At 41.8% G+C, this 18,489-nt stretch overlaps 1 protein-coding gene across 1 annotated transcript in view; it reads right to left on the reverse strand.

The window, feature by feature from the left end:
- Window positions 1-18,489, reverse strand: part of szt2 (SZT2 subunit of KICSTOR complex) — a 701,839-nt gene that overhangs the window by 357,234 nt on the left and 326,116 nt on the right. The window contains 1 exon segment of the mRNA XM_034179252.1: window positions 11,655-11,895. Within this exon segment, the coding sequence (XP_034035143.1) occupies window positions 11,655-11,895 (241 nt within the window).

Below are 18,489 nucleotides of genomic sequence, written 5' to 3' on the forward strand. Positions count from 1 at the left end.
GCACTAAGTCAGACAAAAGGTCTGAAAATTCACAGAGAAACTCACAGTAACGACCAGGAGGATGATAGATAATAACAAATAAAACTGTTTTTTGGGACTTCCAATTTGGATGGACAAGACTAAGAGTCAAGCTTTCAAATGAATTAAAGCTCTGTCTGGGTTTTTGATTAATTAATAAGCTGGAATGGAAGACTGCTGCTAATCCTCCGCCTCGGCCCGTGCTACGAGCATTCTGGCAGTTAGTGTGACTCGGGGGTGTTGACTCATTTAAACTAACATATTCATCCTGCTGTAACCAGGTTTCTGTAAGGCAGAATAAATCAATATGTTGATCAATTATTATATCATTTACTAACAGGGACTTAGAAGAGAGAGACCTAATGTTTAATAGACCACATTTAACTGTTTTAGTCTGTGGTGCAGTTGAAGGTGCTATATTCTTTTTTCTTTTTCAATTTTTATGCTTAAATAGATTTTTACTGGTTGTTGGTGGTCTGGGAGCAGGCACCGTCTCTACGGGGATGGGGTAATGAGGGGATGGCAGGGGGAGAGAAGATGCAGAGAGGTGTGTAAGACTACAACTCTGCTTCCTGGTCCCAACCCTGGATAGTCACGGTTTGGAGGATTTAAGAAAATTGGCCAGATTTCTAGAAATGAGAGCTGCTCCATCCAAAGTGGGATGGATGCCGTCTCTCCTAACAAGACCAGGTTTTCCCCAGAAGCTTTGCCAATTATCTATGAAGCCCACCTCATTTTTTGGACACCACTCAGACAGCCAGCAATTCAAGGAGAACATGCGGCTAAACATGTCACTCCCGGTCCAATTGGGGAGGGGCCCAGAGAAAACTACAGAGTCCGACATTGTTTTTGCAAAGTTACACACCGATTCAATATTAATTTTAGTGACCTCCGATTGGCGTAACCGGGTGTCATTACTGCCGACGTGAATTACAATCTTACCAAATTTACGCTTAGCCTTAGCCAGCAGTTTCAAATTTCCTTCAATGTCGCCTGCTCTGGCCCCCGGAAGACAATTGACTATGGTTGCTGGTGTCGCTAACTTCATATTTCTCAAAACAGAGTCGCCAATAACCAGAGTTTGATCGTCGGCAGGTGTGTCGTCGAGTGGGGAAAAACGGTTAGAAATGTGAACGGGTTGGTGGTGTACACGGGGCTTCTGTTTAAGACTACGCTTCCTCCTCACAGTCACCCAGTCGGCCTGCTTTCCTGGCTGCTCGGGATCTGCCAGAGGGAAACTAACGGCGGCTAAGCTACCTTGGTCCGCACCGACTACAGGGGCCTGGCTAGCTGTAGAATTTTCCACGGTGCGGAGCCGAGTCTCCAATTCGCCCAGCCTGGCCTCCAAAGCTACGAATAAGCTACACTTATTACAAATACCATTACTGCTAAAGGAGGCCGAGGAATAACTAAACATTTCATACCCAGAGCAGAAAAGTGTGGGAGAGACAGGAGAAGCCGCCATGCTAAACCGGCTAAGAGCTAGTAGCTGTGCTAAGCTAGCGGATTCCTAAAAACACACAAAGTGAATAATGTGTAAATAATTTAGAGGTGATTCAGCAGAGGGAGTGCTTTAGTTAAGGCACGTGAAGATTACACTATGAAACAAATCGTTATCTAGTTAACTAGATCAATCTAACTGCGCAGATTAAACAGCTAACAGATACAGCAAAACACCGCTGTGCTCCCGAACAGGAAGTGATACAATACTGCAGTGAGAGCCAACCACCAGTAGAGGCAAGCAAGAGCTCGCAATCATCACCGCTTCAATTTCCAACTTCAGACTCATCACCCTGTCAGACACTCGCTTAACCTCCAACACACTTTTAACATACTCTTCCTTTAAAATGACCCCAACACCATTTCTCTTCCTGTCCTCACCATGGTACAACAACTTGTACCCAACACTGATGCTCCTGCTCTTACTTCCCTTCCACTTGGTCTCTTGCATACACAGTATGTCTACCTTTCTCCTCTCCATCATATCAGCCAGCTCTCTCCCTTTACCAGTCATACTACCAACACTGAAAGTCCCCACTCTCATTTCCACCCTTCTAGTTTTCTTCTTCTCCCGCTGTTTGTGGAAACATTGTCTTCCTCTTCTTCGTCATCTTCGCCCAGCAGTAGCCCAATTTCCACTGGCACCCTGTTGGGCAACAGCACCAGTGGTGAACGTTGTTAACCTGGGCCTCGACCGATCCAGTATGGAAATTCGATTCTTAGTCTGCATAGTTGGGTTGGCTTGTTTTACGCCGGATGCCCTTGCTGACGCAACCCTCTTCATTTATCCGGGCTTGGGACCGGCAGTCAGAATGTACTGGCTGCACACCCCATGTGGCTGAGTTTGGCCAGTAATCACCTTAATATTTCTTCTGCTTTCCTGTTGCTTAATGCCGATGAATTATGCTTTAGATGTGGTTTTTCCAGATGACTGATTCTGCTCTTTTTCTCTCTGTCCAAGGTGCGAAGGGCATTGCACAGGACTGGTGTCTGCGGATAATGGGATATTGGACTGGCTGTGAGATGCTATGCCTGAAGCTGATGCAGCAGATGTTTTGATTTCCTCTTTTGTGTTTGTTCTGCTTTGGAAAACTTTGTAAAAAAACTTGTAACAGTTAGAATGGCCTAAGCAGTGGGTCATCTCTCTGAGTCAGGTCTTTCCTCCTCAATATCATCTGAGGGAGTTTCTTCTTACCACTGTCGCCTGTGTGCTTGCTATAGGGGCTGATAATGTTAGGCCTTACTTGTGTGAAGCGCCTTGAGGCAGCTTTGTTGTGATTTGGCGCTATATAATATGAAATAAATTGAAATTAAAAATTGAAGGTTTTACTCTTCATCCAGAACAGTTTCATCAATTCTCATTTAAACCAGTGAGACTGAAATGTTGATCCTCTGTGAGATGAAGTAACATCATGAAAGGTGTCAAAAGTTGTTTGTCACAGGAGGCCACCTGAGCTCCAGTCACACTGTGACTGATCAGACAAACATATGAGGAACTGATTCTGTGTGTTCTTTTTTTGTGTGCCAAAAGTCATGCTCCCATTCACAAAATATGTTCCTTGTCAGCTGATGTCTGCCAAGTTCATCAGAAGGTTTTGTGCGTGTTAAAAACTTTGAGCAGAGATCAGGCGGACAGCTTTTCCACTGCCTGCACATTTATGTGCCCTTTTGACCTCTGTCATTTATTTTTCCTGCAACTGTCTGATGGTTCGTTATGGCTTTCTGATTGGCCAAAAGTCCATCACTAGCGGAGAAAAGGCCAACACAGTAAATGCAGCTCCATATTTTGAAGAAATCTCTCTCTCTCTCAGGAAAGGAAACAGCCTTTGTTCTCTGCACATCTACACACACAGTCGCACGCACGTGTGCGTGCACACGTACACACACACACACACACACACACACACACACACACACACACACACACACACACACACACACACACACACACACACACACACACACACACACACACACAAACAAGACAATAAAGACCAACTTTTTTAAACTGCCATCAGAGTCAGAGTGTCCTGTTTTAATGTGTAAAACACCAAACTCTGTTGTATGTTTCAATTAAGTAAATTGTTTTTTGTTATCATTGAAAAATGATAATGACACCTCACATCATCATCATAACAACTCGTGCAATGGGTTTTCTGATGCAGACATCTGAACGCAACATAAGTCCTGATACACACACACACACACACACACACCGCTTGAATGCAGCTTGAGCCGGACTGAGTTTGGATGCATATGTTGGATGAGTCAGATTTGAAAAACAGGTCTGAATGCTATCCAGCTAGAAAACCTGCTCAAGCTGGACTGACAACCCCAGTCTGAACGCGGCTTTTGTGGTGTAGATGAAAGTACAGAATAATAGTTGGAGAGAGGTGGTATGTCAGCCCCCCCAAACCTGTTTAGACAAGCAACTTCACAACCATATGTAACATATGAAACATCACTTCAGCTGGGAGGCCATGTTGAAGAAACCACCCGAAAAGCAAACTTCAGACTGAGATTTTCCATGAAAAGGGAACTTTTACTTCATCACCAGCAACTCAAAAAACAAGCAAACCGAAAAGCTCTGGGCCTTGGATGGCACCCACCCAAGGCAGACGACCGATCCATCCACCTCTCAAAAGTAACCATCTGTCTGCAGAAGCACTGCCAGGATAAAGTGGTGAAGACCTGCAGATCCCAGTTCTAGTCCTCTTGTACTCCTGAGAGCTGATTCTCTCATTCAGGTGTGCAGTCAAGAGCAGCCAGACACCTGAAATAGCCAATCAGCTTTCAGCAGAGCAGGGTGAGATGCCAATGTGCAGGTAAGGGGTCCCGGAGGACCAGAATTAGGAAGAAGGAGGAGGAGGAGGAATGGCTGGATAACAACTTCAGGGAAAACATTTTTAATGTTTCAGAATGTGGTACAAATGTTGGAGAACAACAACAAAGGTGCATTCAGAGCAGGATGGTCAACCATCTTCACACACGCCCAAGTTCTGACTCCACACCGTATTGTACTGCAGCAGATCCAACATGTCATAAATGCAACAGAAAAGCTCATCAGGAGAGGAGGACTTCCGGGTCACAGAGGGATGGCAGCATAGTTCTTAGTCTCTTGACCAAAAGTAATTAATTTCCCCGAAAGACAAGAAAAATCTGTATGATTTTTAAACAATAAACATCTAGTAAGGGGAAGAGATGGCTACAAAACAAAAGCATAAGAAGTCCGCCCTTGCCATGGTTAAAGAAGCAGAGGCTTTGCAATATGATGAAGACGCTAACGCTAGCCCCATTTTTGCTAGCCTAGCTGAAAATATGGCAGCCAGGGAGGGGGAACCAGCAAGCCTAACGCTAATTCTCAAGGAGCTATGGGAATTTAGGCAAGACAACAACCAAAAGCTTGAAATAATTCAAGACAAAATGAAGAGCACCAACTCGAGACTGGATGACACCGAGGCGAAGATTGTGGAAACAGAGGAGAAACTGCAGAACATTGACAAGGTGCTAGCAGAAATGCTAAAAATACAAGAGCAACTGCAAGATAAACTTACGGATCAAGAAGGCCGTTCGAGAAGAGAGAATGTGAGAATTTATGGCTTCCCAGAGGGGGACTAAAAATGATGATCCCCTTTACAGAGACGCTACTCAGAGAAAACCTCAACATTCCTGAATCAAAAGACCTGCAAATAGAGAGAGCGCACCAGGCACTAGTGCCGCGACCCTCGCCAGAATCACATCCCAGATCCATCCTCGTTAGATTTTTGAGCTACAGAATGAAGGAAGAGGTGCTTCGATTGGTCTGGCAGAAGAAAGGCTTCATGCTCAACAATAACATGATCAGTTTTGACCATGATTATGCCTCAGGAATTCTGCATAAGAGAAAAGAGTATGCTGAGGCACGAAAAGCCCTAAAAGACAACAACATACGGTTCCAGACCCTGTATCCAGCACGCCTCAGAGTGTATTTTGAAGACGGCATAATAACATATGAGACGGCGGAAGAGGCGTCGGCGGACCTAGCGGAGCAGGGCCTGCCAGTTAACGTTATTGCGCAACCAACGACGCTGATGGAAAGGATACAGAAGGCAGAGTGGCAACCGGTGCGGGGGAGGCAGAGGAGCAGAGCCAGGAAATCGAACTACAAGGAAAGACTGCAAGTATATAGATGATCACCAGTAGAAAATGCACGTTGAAATTGATGAAGGACAAGAAAGGTGCTGCATGTTATTGAAAACTTAAGCCATATTAAGTATAGTAATTATAAGAGACCTTGGTCAAGATATTGGAAAGGGATACAAAGGGGACTTATTGTCGCAACGGGGGGCCCCCTAACCCTAACGGGGAGTAGAGGCTACCCCTCAACTTTGGATCAAGTTGGTAAATGGACCACAAGGTTGGAAGTAAGGAAAGGAGCATTTCATTTTCTTTTATTCTTATTACTATTATTATTCCTAATGTTTGATGTAGTTCTGCAGGAAGTAGTTCTGTTTTGTTCTGCATTCCACACGTCAGGAGAACCATTAGAAATTGTTTCTTTTAATGTTGATGGGGTTTTAAATCCCATAAAGAGGAGTAAAATTTTGTCAAAGTTAAAAAAGGAGAAGGCTCAGATCGCTCTCCTCCAAGAAATCATCTGAGCAAACGTGAACATGAAAAACTGAGGAGACTTTAAGTATGTATTTTCCTCCTCATTTAATAGGAGAAGAGTCATAGGAGAGGAGTGGCTATTCTAATTTTGAGTACAATAAATTATGAGCATATCTCAGAATTATAGGATGATGAGGGCAGGTTTATTAAGAAAACAGGGAGAATAGAGGGAATTAAAATAACCATTATAAATGTATACATCGCCCCAGGAAGTGATTGGCCAATTTACAAACAGATCTTTGACCTCATGGTGAACTCCCGGGGCATAGTAATTTGTGGGGAGACTTTAATATTAGATTGAACCCAGAACTAGACACATCAGGGGTGTCTCTCAGAGCAAATTCATTAACTAAAAAAGTGGGGTTGATGATGGAAGAGTTGGGCATCCTGATGTTTGGAGGGACTTGCACCCGAAGAGTAGAGGCTACACACATTACTCGTCTTCACACACCATTTATTCAAGACTAGACTACTTTTTTATGCTGGATGCTGACAGATTTAGAGTAAGAGATTGTAGTATAAAGCCAATTGACCTCTCGGATCACAGCCCAATCCCACTTACTATTTTCTTAAAAAAGAAGGCCCGGAAAGGATAATGGAAATTGAATGCCAATAGTTTGAATGATCCTAAAATTAAAGAGAAATTAAAAGAAGAAATTAAAGAGTATTTGGAACTAAATGATACTGGAGAAGTGCTGCAGACAATCTTATGGGACACGCTGAAAGCAGTACTGAGAGGCAAACTTATTTCAATAACATCTCATCTGAAGAAATTAAAGGGGGAAAAATTAGTAGACTTACAGGGGAAACTAAAACAGCTACAAAAAGCAGATAGTACCAGAGCAAATTCCAATGTGAAAAAGGAAATAAAAAATTACAAGGTGAAATTGATGAGATTTACACGCAGGAAACTCAGAAGGAAATTATTTTTTTGAAGCAAAAATATTACGAAATACGAAGGAAATCAGCAAAACTACAACCCCTGGCAATAATTATGGAATCACCGGCCTCGGAGGATGTTCATTCAGTTGCAACTTTCTGGCTTTAAGAAACACTATAAGAAATCAGGAAAAAAAATTGTGGCAGTTAGTAACGGTTACTTTTTAGACCAAGCAGAGGGGAAAAAATATGGACTCACTCAATTCTGAGGAATAAATTATGGAATCACCCTGTAAATTTTCATCCCCAAAACTAACACCTGCATCAAATCAGATCTGCTCGTTAGTCTGCATCTAAAAAGGAGTGATCACACCTTGGAGAGCTGTTGCACCAAGTGGACTGACATGAATCATGGCTCCAACACGAGAGATGTCAAGTGAAACAAAAGAGAGGATTATCAAACTCTTAAAAGAGGATAAATCATCACGCAATGTTGCAAAAGATGTTGGTTGTTCACAGTCAGCTGTGTCTAAACTCTGGACCAAATACAAACAACATGGGAAGGTTGTTAAAGGCAAACATACTGGTAGACCAAGGAAGACATCAAAGTGTCAAGACAGAAAACTTAAAGCAATATGTCTCAAAAATCGAAAATGCACAACAAAACAAATGAGGAACGAATGGGAGGAAACTGGAGTCAACGTCTGTGACCGAACTGTAAGAAACCGCCTAAAGGAAATGGGATTTACATACAGAAAAGCTAAACAAAAGCCATCATTAACACCTAAACAGAAAAAAACAAGGTTACAATGGGCTAAGGAAAAGCAATCGTGGACTGTGGATGACTGGATGAAAGTCATATTCAGTGATGAATCTCGAATCTGCATTGGGCAAGGTGATGATGCTGGAACTTTTGTTTGGTGCCGTTCCAATGAGATTTATAAAGATGACTGCCTAAAGAGAACATGTAAATTTCCACAGTCATTGATGATATGGGGCTGCATGTCAGGTAAAGGCACTGGGGAGATGGCTGTCATTACATCATCAATAAATGCACAAGTTTACGTTGATATTTTGGACACTTTTCTTATCTCATCAATTGAAAGGATGTTTGGGGATGATGAAATCATTTTTCAAGATGATAATGCATCTTGCCATAGAGCAAAAACTGTGAAAACATTCCTTGCAAAAAGACACATAGGGTCAATGTCATGGCCTGCAAATAGTCTGGATCTTAATCCAATTGAAAATCTTTGGTGGAAGTTGAAGAAAATGGTCCATGACAAGGCTCCAACCTGCAAAGCTGATCTGGCAACAGCAATCAGAGAAAGTTGGAGCCAGACTGATGAAGAGTACTGTTTGTCACTCATTAAGTCCATGCCTCAGAGACTGCAAGCTGTTAGAAAAGCCAGAGGTGGTGCAACAAAATACTAATGATGTGTTGGAGCGTTCTTTTGTTTTTCATGATTCCATAATTTTTTCCTCAGAATTGAGTGATTCCATATTTTTTTCCCTCTGCTTGGTCTAAAAAAAGTAACCGTTACTGACTGCCACAATTTTTTTTTCCTGATTTCTTATAGTGTTTCTTAAAGCCAGAAAGTTGCCATTTGAAATGACTTTAGTTTTGTGTCATGTCTGTGATCTGCTTTTTTTCTACAAAATTAAACAACTGAATGAACATCCTCCGAGGCCGGTGATTCCATCATTTTTGCCAGGGGTTGTACTAGCATATAAACTACATAAACAAAGAATGTAAAATACCTTTTACAAAATAAAGAACCCCCAGACCAGGACTATTGAAACTAAACTTGAGAAAATTCAGGAGAGCTTTGAAGTATTTTACCGTGCCCTATACTCAGAATCTCAAGTTCCAAAGGAGACACAGATTGAAGAATGTTTAAAATCTCTAGACCTACCAAAACTCACAAATACTCAAAACAAGACATTATTACGACCAATAACAATTACAGAACTGAAGCTGGCCATGTCTAGATTAAAGACAGGGAAATCTCCAGGATCAGACGGTTACACTGCAGAGTGGTATAAGGCTATGAAACAAGAACTATCCCCTCTTTTATTAAAGGCATTTAATTGGGTTGTAGAAAAAGGAGAAATTCCCCCATCCTGGAGAGATGCTGTCATTTCAATCATCCCAAAGGAGAGTAGGGATAAACAGGAGTGTGGTAACTACAGACCTATTAGTATTTTAAATTTAGACTAGAAATTATTTACATCTATCATGGCATGAAGACTAGAAAATATATTACCAGATTTGATCAATTTAGTCCAAACAGGCTTTATTCAATGTAGACAGACTTTGGACAATATCAGGAGGACACGACATGTAATAGGACACTTGACTAAGACAAAGACTAAGGCTTTAATAGTAGAACTAGATGCCGAAAAGGCTTTAGACTCTGTTAGGTGGACTTTTCTATAAAGTACTAGCAAGATTTGGATTTGAAGACAATTTTGTAACGATAATAAAAAACATATAATAAACCGAGGGCCCTCTGACTCATTTGTCTTAGAGAGAGGTACAAGGCAGGGATGCCCAATTTCCCCTCTTCTTTTTGCTTTCTTTATAAAGCCTCTCGGCCAATGAATAAGACAGAATGAGGTGATTAAAGGAATTTCGGTAGCGGGAGATGAGCAAAAAGTGGCAATGTTTGCAGATGACGTAATAGTCTTTATAGGGGAGCCTGAAAATTAATTTCCTGAATTGATGGCCATACTATCTAATTTTGGGAATCTGTCAGGCTCCAGATTAAATGTGTCTAAAACGCAGGTGATGACTTTGAACTTCAATGTCCCCAAATCGTTATGAGACAAATTTGATCTTAATTGGGAAGCGGACTCATTGAAATATCTGGGAATCATTATGACAAATGAATTAAGGACCACTATCTTCAACAATAAAAACAGACTTACATAGATGATCCCCTTTCTAAACTTGAAAGCAAGGATAAATGCAGTAAAAATTAATATATTTCCATGTCTATTGTATGTTTTTAGGACCTTGCCGGTTGAGGTGGATGGTACACAATTAATGGGACAAATGGATCTCCCATTTCATTTGGCAGGGTAGGAAACACAGAATTCGCTTTATGGTCCTACAACTAGATAAGCAGAAGGTGGTGGAAGGCATCACTCCCAAATTTAAGGTTTTATTACTATGCCTCACAATTAATTCCTATGTTACATTCGTGCAATCAGGATTATGAGGCCAAATGGAAAACAATAGAAATGGGCATAACATCAAATTTCCTCCAGCAGGCTGCAATCGCAGACAAGGTCCTAACAGATCAACTTACAGGGTTGAATTTATGGATTATTCACATACTTAAAAAATGGCAGAAAGTGGTTAAGACCTGTGAGATCAAATTCTTAAAAATATTTCGATGGTGTGCCTATGACACAGATTTCCAACCTAATAAAACAGATAAAAGATTTCAATTATGGACAAAGATTAGATTAACAACATTTCTTTCATTCACTCATAAGAACACACTGCAAAGAATTCAGAGTTTAAAATCTAAACACTCACTGGATAAGTCAGATTTTTTCAGGTTCCTCCAGATGTGTGCATATTTTATTAAGAATTGTAGGGTTACAAACCTGACACCAGTTGAAATGGACTTTTTCAGGATTTTAAGCTTGTCATACACAACATCTATAAGTAAAACTATTTCTTGATTGTACAATGTGTTGTTTGGGCCAAAAATGGGAGCACTTTACATATAAAGGACAAATGGGAACGTGAAGTGGGGAAAAAAAATAACTACAGAAGACTGGGGAAAAAGTATGCCGCTTCCAATGGTCTTCCACCAACTCCCTGATGTGGAGGGAACACTGTTGGAAAAATGTCATTAGATATTTTAGGTCACCCTACCAGGGCAAATATAAAGATACAAACCCTGCATGTTGGAGACAGTGTGGCTCAACAGAAGCAAACCATTAGCACATATTCTGGGACTGCCCCAAACTGAAGCAATACTGGGTTGACATTCATAAGGTGTTAACTTCAGTGTTTAAAACTCAAGTGACCGGTGATTTCAAACATTTATACTTGGGTCTTGTGTCAACAATACAAAGGAGGAGAGATGTGAAACTATTACAGGCACTTTTAGTGACCAGTAAGAAGGCAATTATGACAAACTGGTTGAACCCGGCACCTTCAAAGTTAGAAAACTGGTTTCAAGCCATATTTGAAATTTATAGAATGAAAAAATTAACATACTCTCTGAGAATTCAAAAGCACTATTTCTATGAAATTTGGAACAAATGGATCACCTTCATATCTCCTACCCATGTAGAACTGACTCATCCAGGAATTTCTCATGTTGATCGCCATCTTATTTCCCTTTTCTAATGAATGTTCCGTGCTTAGTTTGGATACAATGTTCGTTTGTTACTGTTCTTAATTTGCTTGTTTTATAGTGTATAAAATTGAAAAAGGACTAACTGTAATTGTAAATGCAGAATATAACTGTGATGTTGCCTTTTTCAAACAAAAAACAAAACAAAACAAAAAAACAAAAAAGAAAAGAAAAGCGCATCGGGGGTACACAAGACCCAGAGGACAGCTGAGCATGTGGCAGACATACTGTGAGTGGCTGACTGCGTGGACTCTGCCAGGCTAATGCTGGATGGGGTCTTTGGGGGCGAGATGGGCTCCATACAGTGTTCGGCATCAGGCTGGGTACTTTCAGGCTGACTTATGTCCCCTCCCATACTAGCTGAGTTCTGGGAAATGGCGTCGTCCAACTCAGTCTTCACACCTCTGAGTGCCTCGCTGACATCCTGAGGCACATCAGGTGCAATGCTGTCTGGCTTTAACTCTTCCTCCTGCACAATCAAGGACAAGTGTAGAGAAATGTGGTCCAAGAAAAAGGAAGAAGTAGAGAGAGAGAGAGAGAAAAAGAAAATAAGATCAGCAAAGCTAATGCTGCGTTTACACATAGGCAGGGCGCGTTACGAATGTCATATTTGCGTCATTTTTGGCACATTCCTGACATTCTTAATGTGACTTAACACATCTGAATAGGTTTCTTAATAGTGTGTGTTGGTGCGTGATATTCATGATTTTCATGGAGCATGTTTATGGCTGTCAAAAAAGCTTCCACGAATGTCACACACCACCCTCATTTGGCCTCATGTCACGGAGGTTGCAACTGAGCGTGTTGATCCGTCTTGATTAGTGGTGATCCTTAATAGAGCGTGACAGCGTTCTTCTCTGACGTGCACACAATTAAACCCTGCTGCACCGCATTCAGTTTCATTGCTGCAGTAGGCTGAAGAAGGACAGTGACAGCGAGTCGGCTAAAAGTCTTGTTCCAGTGCTCTTCAGCGCGCTCCTGCAGGTGTTCCACCTGCTGCATGTGCCTGATGTTTGGGAAAATGAGTGAGACGAGAGCCGCGTGGAGCCACACATCTGGCTCTCTCCTCCTCCTCCTCTCTGCTGTTACATGCGATAGCACGGAACAACGCGGAAACTTATTCTTGACCGTGTGCAATGGTTCCTTGATAATTCTCCAGCAACAGGTGCCATTAATCGTAAAACGTGGTAACAGGTTGCAGCAGCTCCTGAGGACACCTGACGCCTCTGCCCCGAATCATCACATTCGTGATTAGCGGCCAAGAATGTATACTTCGTGGCATTCGTGACTTGTCGTCGTTATGTGTAAACGCAGCTTAAGACTGTCTAATATCAAAGTGAACTTTGTCAATTCTGCTCAATGTAAAGGACATACAGATTATTGAAGTTGTATTTTTTCTCAGACCAACACTGCAGAAAAAAGTAAAAAAAAGAGCAGCATATTAAAACAGTCATGTGCCTTGTTGCATCGAGTTTATACATACCTCTCCAATACATCCAATGATATTCTTCTTTTCAACAGAAATACATAACATACATAAAGTTTTTTCCCTAACATTTATTTTGTGTAGTTTTTGTCAGTTTCTCAGTTTTAAATTAAACTTGTTTTGTTGACGTAGTGATTCATATTTCAAAAGGGTGGGAACACGTTAATAACCCCTCACAGCCTAAAGTAATGGGCCACTTCAGCTTGAGACTCCGGCGAGGGCAGACGCATTTCCTCTTCTCTCTCTGCTCCAACCTTCAATGTCCCTACTTCACCAGACTGTGAATTCTTCAAACTACTTGGATTAACCACGGAATTGATCAGCTGGTTTCTGAACGCTATTGACACCATTTTTTCTACAAGAAGATCAGGGCCAGGGGCACCTGCGTGCCCAGATGGAACCTACCCTGCGGGCTATGTTCTTGACGCCTGGGAGACGTGACGAGTCGAATGCTTTGCACCTTTCTCTGTGGAGGATGTCGCGGATTTATTTATATTTGGTTTCATAGTAGGAGGGCTGGTACTACACTGGCGTATGTGCTGCCCTGACCTACCGGAAAACTGGCAAGACAGCTGCCACCAGAACCAAGACCCCTCACCTGTCCGTCATGATTAATGAGTTGGGCAAGGCGATGCATTCTCAGACTGTGTTAACCCTTGAACTCAGACGCAAATTGGTTAACATCTTGGAGTAAATGTGCACCTTGCAGAGGAAGATTTAAGAGACTGGGGAATATTCATAAGTTGGGATCTGGTTTGTTCATGTGAGACTGTAAAAGTGTTTTTCACTGCTCAACCACAAACACGGCAGGCTTATCAGTCAGAAGGACAAAATGCCCCATTGTTTTCTCCAGAACAATTTCTACGGCCTTGGTGAACATTCAGCTGCCCCTTATCTTCTCTAACTCCCACACGGACAGAAAAAGAACTGACTCACACAAGGACTGTAAGCATGCTCCACCTCCCCCCTACCTCTACCCTCCTGCCCCCCACCACACCCCATCCCGCCCCCTGCTCACGCCACTCCCCCCCAGCTGCTGGCAGCGTGACTCATGTTGCAGCGGCCCTCACCCACTTTGGCTCAATTCGGATGACAGACTGTTTCAAGTTTAGTGCACATAAACAATGTCAAATGTATATGTGTTGTCTTTAATTTTGATGTGTGCCATTATTACGGTAAAGAAGCAATAATTGTGGATTAATTGTTGTATTTTGTCTGAGGTAATTGGAGTGTAAATGTAATTTCGTTGTTGCCTTTGTGATGACAATGACAATAAATCTCATTCAATTCATTTTCTTCATATGATGAGTTCTTCTAAGGCATCACTGAGCCTATGCAAAGCAGAATAAAACAAAATAAAGACTTTAAGATTTGCAGGTTTTTTGTTTTTTTTAAATGGTAAATGGACTGCATTTATATAGCACTTTTTCAAGCTGCATCAGAAGCTCAAAACACTTTATAATGATGCATCTCATTCACACATGCAAGATGCTCACTACACACTGGGAGCAATTTGGGGATTAAGGATCTTGCCCAAGGGCCATTTGTGATTTTCTGGTCTGGCTGGGTTCTGAACCGAGGATCCCCTGGTCTGAAACCCAACACTTAACCACTAGACTGTCACCTCGGCTAATCTATTGCAAAATCAACTTGAGCCAATTTAACTTAAATATGATGCAGATTTCAAAGGCTGCCTCGTCTACAAAGGATCTCCTGAACACATCTTTTCTGACATGAGTCCCGAATGTCCTACAGCCTGTACCTCCCAGCTAAATTCATCATCATGGTGAACAAAACCAGATATTCCTTCACTGACCTCCAGGCAGCCAAAAACTTTATCAAATGCAGCCCCCCGCACAGAGAGAACAGGAGGGTTCAAGGTATATGAGGGTTTAAGAATTGTATTCTTCAATACATGATGATGTCACCAGTAAAGAAATGTCTCTGTAGACAAATATACAAGATAATTCAGTATTAATTTTAGTTTTGTTTTTTTTATTTATTTTTATTAGACTTTTTTCTGGGGGGAAAAACACTGATGAGACATCGTTTTGAAGAGCTGTTAAGTTAACTGATGGTGTAGCTAAAACCAAATTTACATTTATTTCAGTAATTTGTTTACTTTCGATCTACTTCCTTTAATATTTTGTTGCAACTGAAAAGTGTTTCACCCAGGTTTATATTATTTACAGCCATTAGGAGCTCAGCAGTAAGTCATATGGGAATTAAGTAAGGTATATCCTAAATATAATATTCCAGTTCTAAGGTGGAACTATGCCAGTATACAAAGGTATATCTAAATATCTAAAAACCTCCAAACTTTGTAGGGCCCTCAGGGTCTCTGGGAGGGAGTTCCAGAGCCGAGGGGCCACTGCCTGGAAGGCCCTGTCTCCCATGGTGGAGAGTCTGGTCCTGAGTTGGTGAAGGCAGTGTGAGGAGGTGGTGGAGCAGAGAGATCTTGAGGCGGTGTGCGGGGTGAGGAGTTCACTGAGGTATGCACTGATAAGTGAGGAGGAAGAGTTTATACTCTATTCTGTATTTAATGGGCAGCCAGTGGAGGGCTCTGAGGACAGGGGTGATGTGGTCAAACGTGCGCCTCCTCGTCAGGACCCGGGCAGCACAGTTCTGGATGTGCTGCAGCTTTTGCAGGTTTTTACCAGGGGTCCCGACGAGGAGGGCATTGCAATAGTCCAACCTGGAGGAGACAAAAGCATGGACCAACCTCTCAGCATCCGGTTGGGAAAGGGAGGGGCGGAGTTTGGCTATGTTTTTGAGGTGATGGAAAGAGACTTTGCATAGGTGGCGGATGTGGGTGTCAAAGGTGAGATGTGGGTCAATTCTGACTCCAACATTGGTGACGGAGGTGGACAGGGGAATGCTGTGGCAGAGAATGGGAATACTGGTGAGGGAGGAGGACTGGGTTTGATGTGGGGTACCGATGAGGATGGCTTGAGTTTTGTCAGTGTTCAGTTTGAGAAAGTTATCAGTCATCCATGCCTCTATTTCCTCCAGGCAAGCCTGAAGGGCAGACGGCAGAGCTGAGGGGAGTGTGGAGTCCGTTTTGATATATAACTGTGTGTCGTCTGCGTAGCAATGAAATGGAACCTTGTGTTTACGGATGATTTGACCAAGGGGGAGCATGTAGATGGTAAAAAGGGTTGGACCAAGGACGGACCCTTGTGGCACTCCACAACTGACAGTATGGGTTTTGGATTTGGATTGTCCGAGTGTAACACATTCTGTCCTGTTCGTGAGATATGAGCGGAACCAGCTGAGAGTTGTGCCAGTGAGTCATATTTCAGTGTTGAGGTGGTGGAGCAGGATGGTGTGGTCAATGGTGTCAAAAGCGGCTGACAGATCCAATAGGAGGAGGAGAGATGGTGAGCCCTGGTCCGCAGTCATGAGAAGGTCATTCATGATGCGGACCAGGGCTGTTTCTGTGCTATGTGCTGAACGGAAACCAGACTGAAATATTTCATATAGGTTATGGGTGTGGAGGTGATCATGGATTTGAACTGATACGACTTTTTCCAGGACTTTGGAAAGGAACGGCAGGTTTGAGACAGGGCGGTAATGAGCCAGGATTTTCGGGTCGAGTGAGGGTTTTTTGAGATGAAGGCGAAAAAGGGCTGATTTGAGAGCTGGAGGAACCTGTCCGCACGTCTCTGTCTCGTCTCCTCCAGTGGTCTAGGTAATACAGTCTGATGAATCGAATGAATGAATATGTGGCTAACTTTCTCACTGTGAATCCCCCTCTTTTCCACTACGGAAAATATATTCTGAACCGTGGTCTCTCTTGCTTTGTCTGTTTTTGTTGTCTCCCTGCATTTTCATTCAAATGAAGGGTTGCCACCAAAGTCCTAAAACAGAAGTTAAAACAAAATTAATAAAAAAAAAAAGAAAAAAATATAGCTTATATACATAATAAAATGCTGTTTGTAAGTTAGGTTGTTATTGAGATAACAGACAACTTGCCTGCAAAGCTAACCCTGATATGAGAAGTAGGGCTGTCACAATTATTACAATATTCGTCAATCGCGATTATTTTTCATATTCACGATTATTTTTCATATTCGCGATTACCGTGAATTATTTATTTTATCCACAAAGCATAAAACGACTCAGAATCTGACGTCATTGTGCTGCAGCCTCGCTCTCGTCTTAAGGCAGGACAATAACATGGAGGGTGAGGAGCGATCAGTCCTGCCGTTTGGATAAGACGGCCAATTAAAACAGTGGCCGTCTTCTTCAAAAGCAGTCTAAAATGCGGATCTGTCGGGGTGTGTGTGTGTGTGCGCGCGCAGTCAACAGACTGCGAGGGAGGGGTGCGTGAGGGAGATTCCTGAATGCAGGAGCGACACGTTACAGTCTGAGAACCATCAGTGCGCAGCAGAGCAGAGAGAGGATTTTAACCCGAGTGAACATGTTAAGAAAACAAAACCAAAACGTGAAGGTGCTTTTACTTCTCTCTGAACTTTCTCTAAAGGTGTGATTCTGCCGTTTCCGTCCTGTTCACACCATGTGCGCGTCGTATGCTGAATTTATGAGATCATGAGATGAAATAAACGGTCAAATAGCTTTAAAAACATATTTAAAAATGAGAATAAATGAATGAACTGAGCCACAAAAAAAAAAAAACCCTGACATGAAGAAGCTGTGGTGATGTTCAGACGCACAGATCACAAAAAGCAGGTGAGAACTCAACTTTAACAGCTGTTACTTTCCAAAGGTATTTATTTGTTCAATCTTGAGCTTAATGTAGTATTTAAGCACAAAACGTGACTGATGAGGAGAAACAATTTCAGAAATGCAACAGAAACAACCACAAATCAGAAAACGTTGGGACTGTATGTAAAATGAAGATAAAAATAAAAATGTTGCACCATTCCCAGTTTCTCCACTCACAGAAGCCAAACGTTCTTCCAGAGTTGTGCAATTATACTACAATAGTAGAATATAAAGAAGGGGAATATATTCGTCAATCACAATTATTTGTCTGACAATTAATCGTCTCCAGAAATTCCTAATCGTGACAGCCCTAATGAGAAGGAGACTCGATCACGAGTGGCATCGGCTGACTGTGTTCACATGAGCACCTGAAAAAAAAAACAGAACATTGACATTTTTGTGTTTTCCAAATATACAGATGCATGTAAACTGAACAGCCTGTTTTTTGTCTTCAAAGTAGATTAGATGTGATACAATTTATGATTACAGATGTTCTGTATGTATGTTAGACAGGAAAGTCTCCATTTAGCATAAACATTTTTCTACAATATTATGCCTGATAAAATTTGACAACAGATATAGAAGTAAATTTTTCTTTTATTTAGTAATCTTTTTTCCCATCCCATGTGGGTCTACAGCTTTTCAGATAAAGATGTGCAATAATTTGCTTTGAATAAAAAGTGAAGAATTAGCAATTACAAGAAACTGACTTATAAATGATTAAATATATACAGAATGTACAGAAACTTTATTTTCAGTGATTTTACAATAAACTCCTGAGTTTAAGCACGCTGTGCTGCTGAAATAATTTTTTTCATACACAAACACACCGTGCCAGGAATAAATGAT

The sequence above is a fragment of the Thalassophryne amazonica genome, chromosome 10 (assembly GCF_902500255.1).
Source record: "Thalassophryne amazonica chromosome 10, fThaAma1.1, whole genome shotgun sequence".
Lineage (NCBI taxonomy): Eukaryota > Metazoa > Chordata > Actinopteri > Batrachoidiformes > Batrachoididae > Thalassophryne > Thalassophryne amazonica.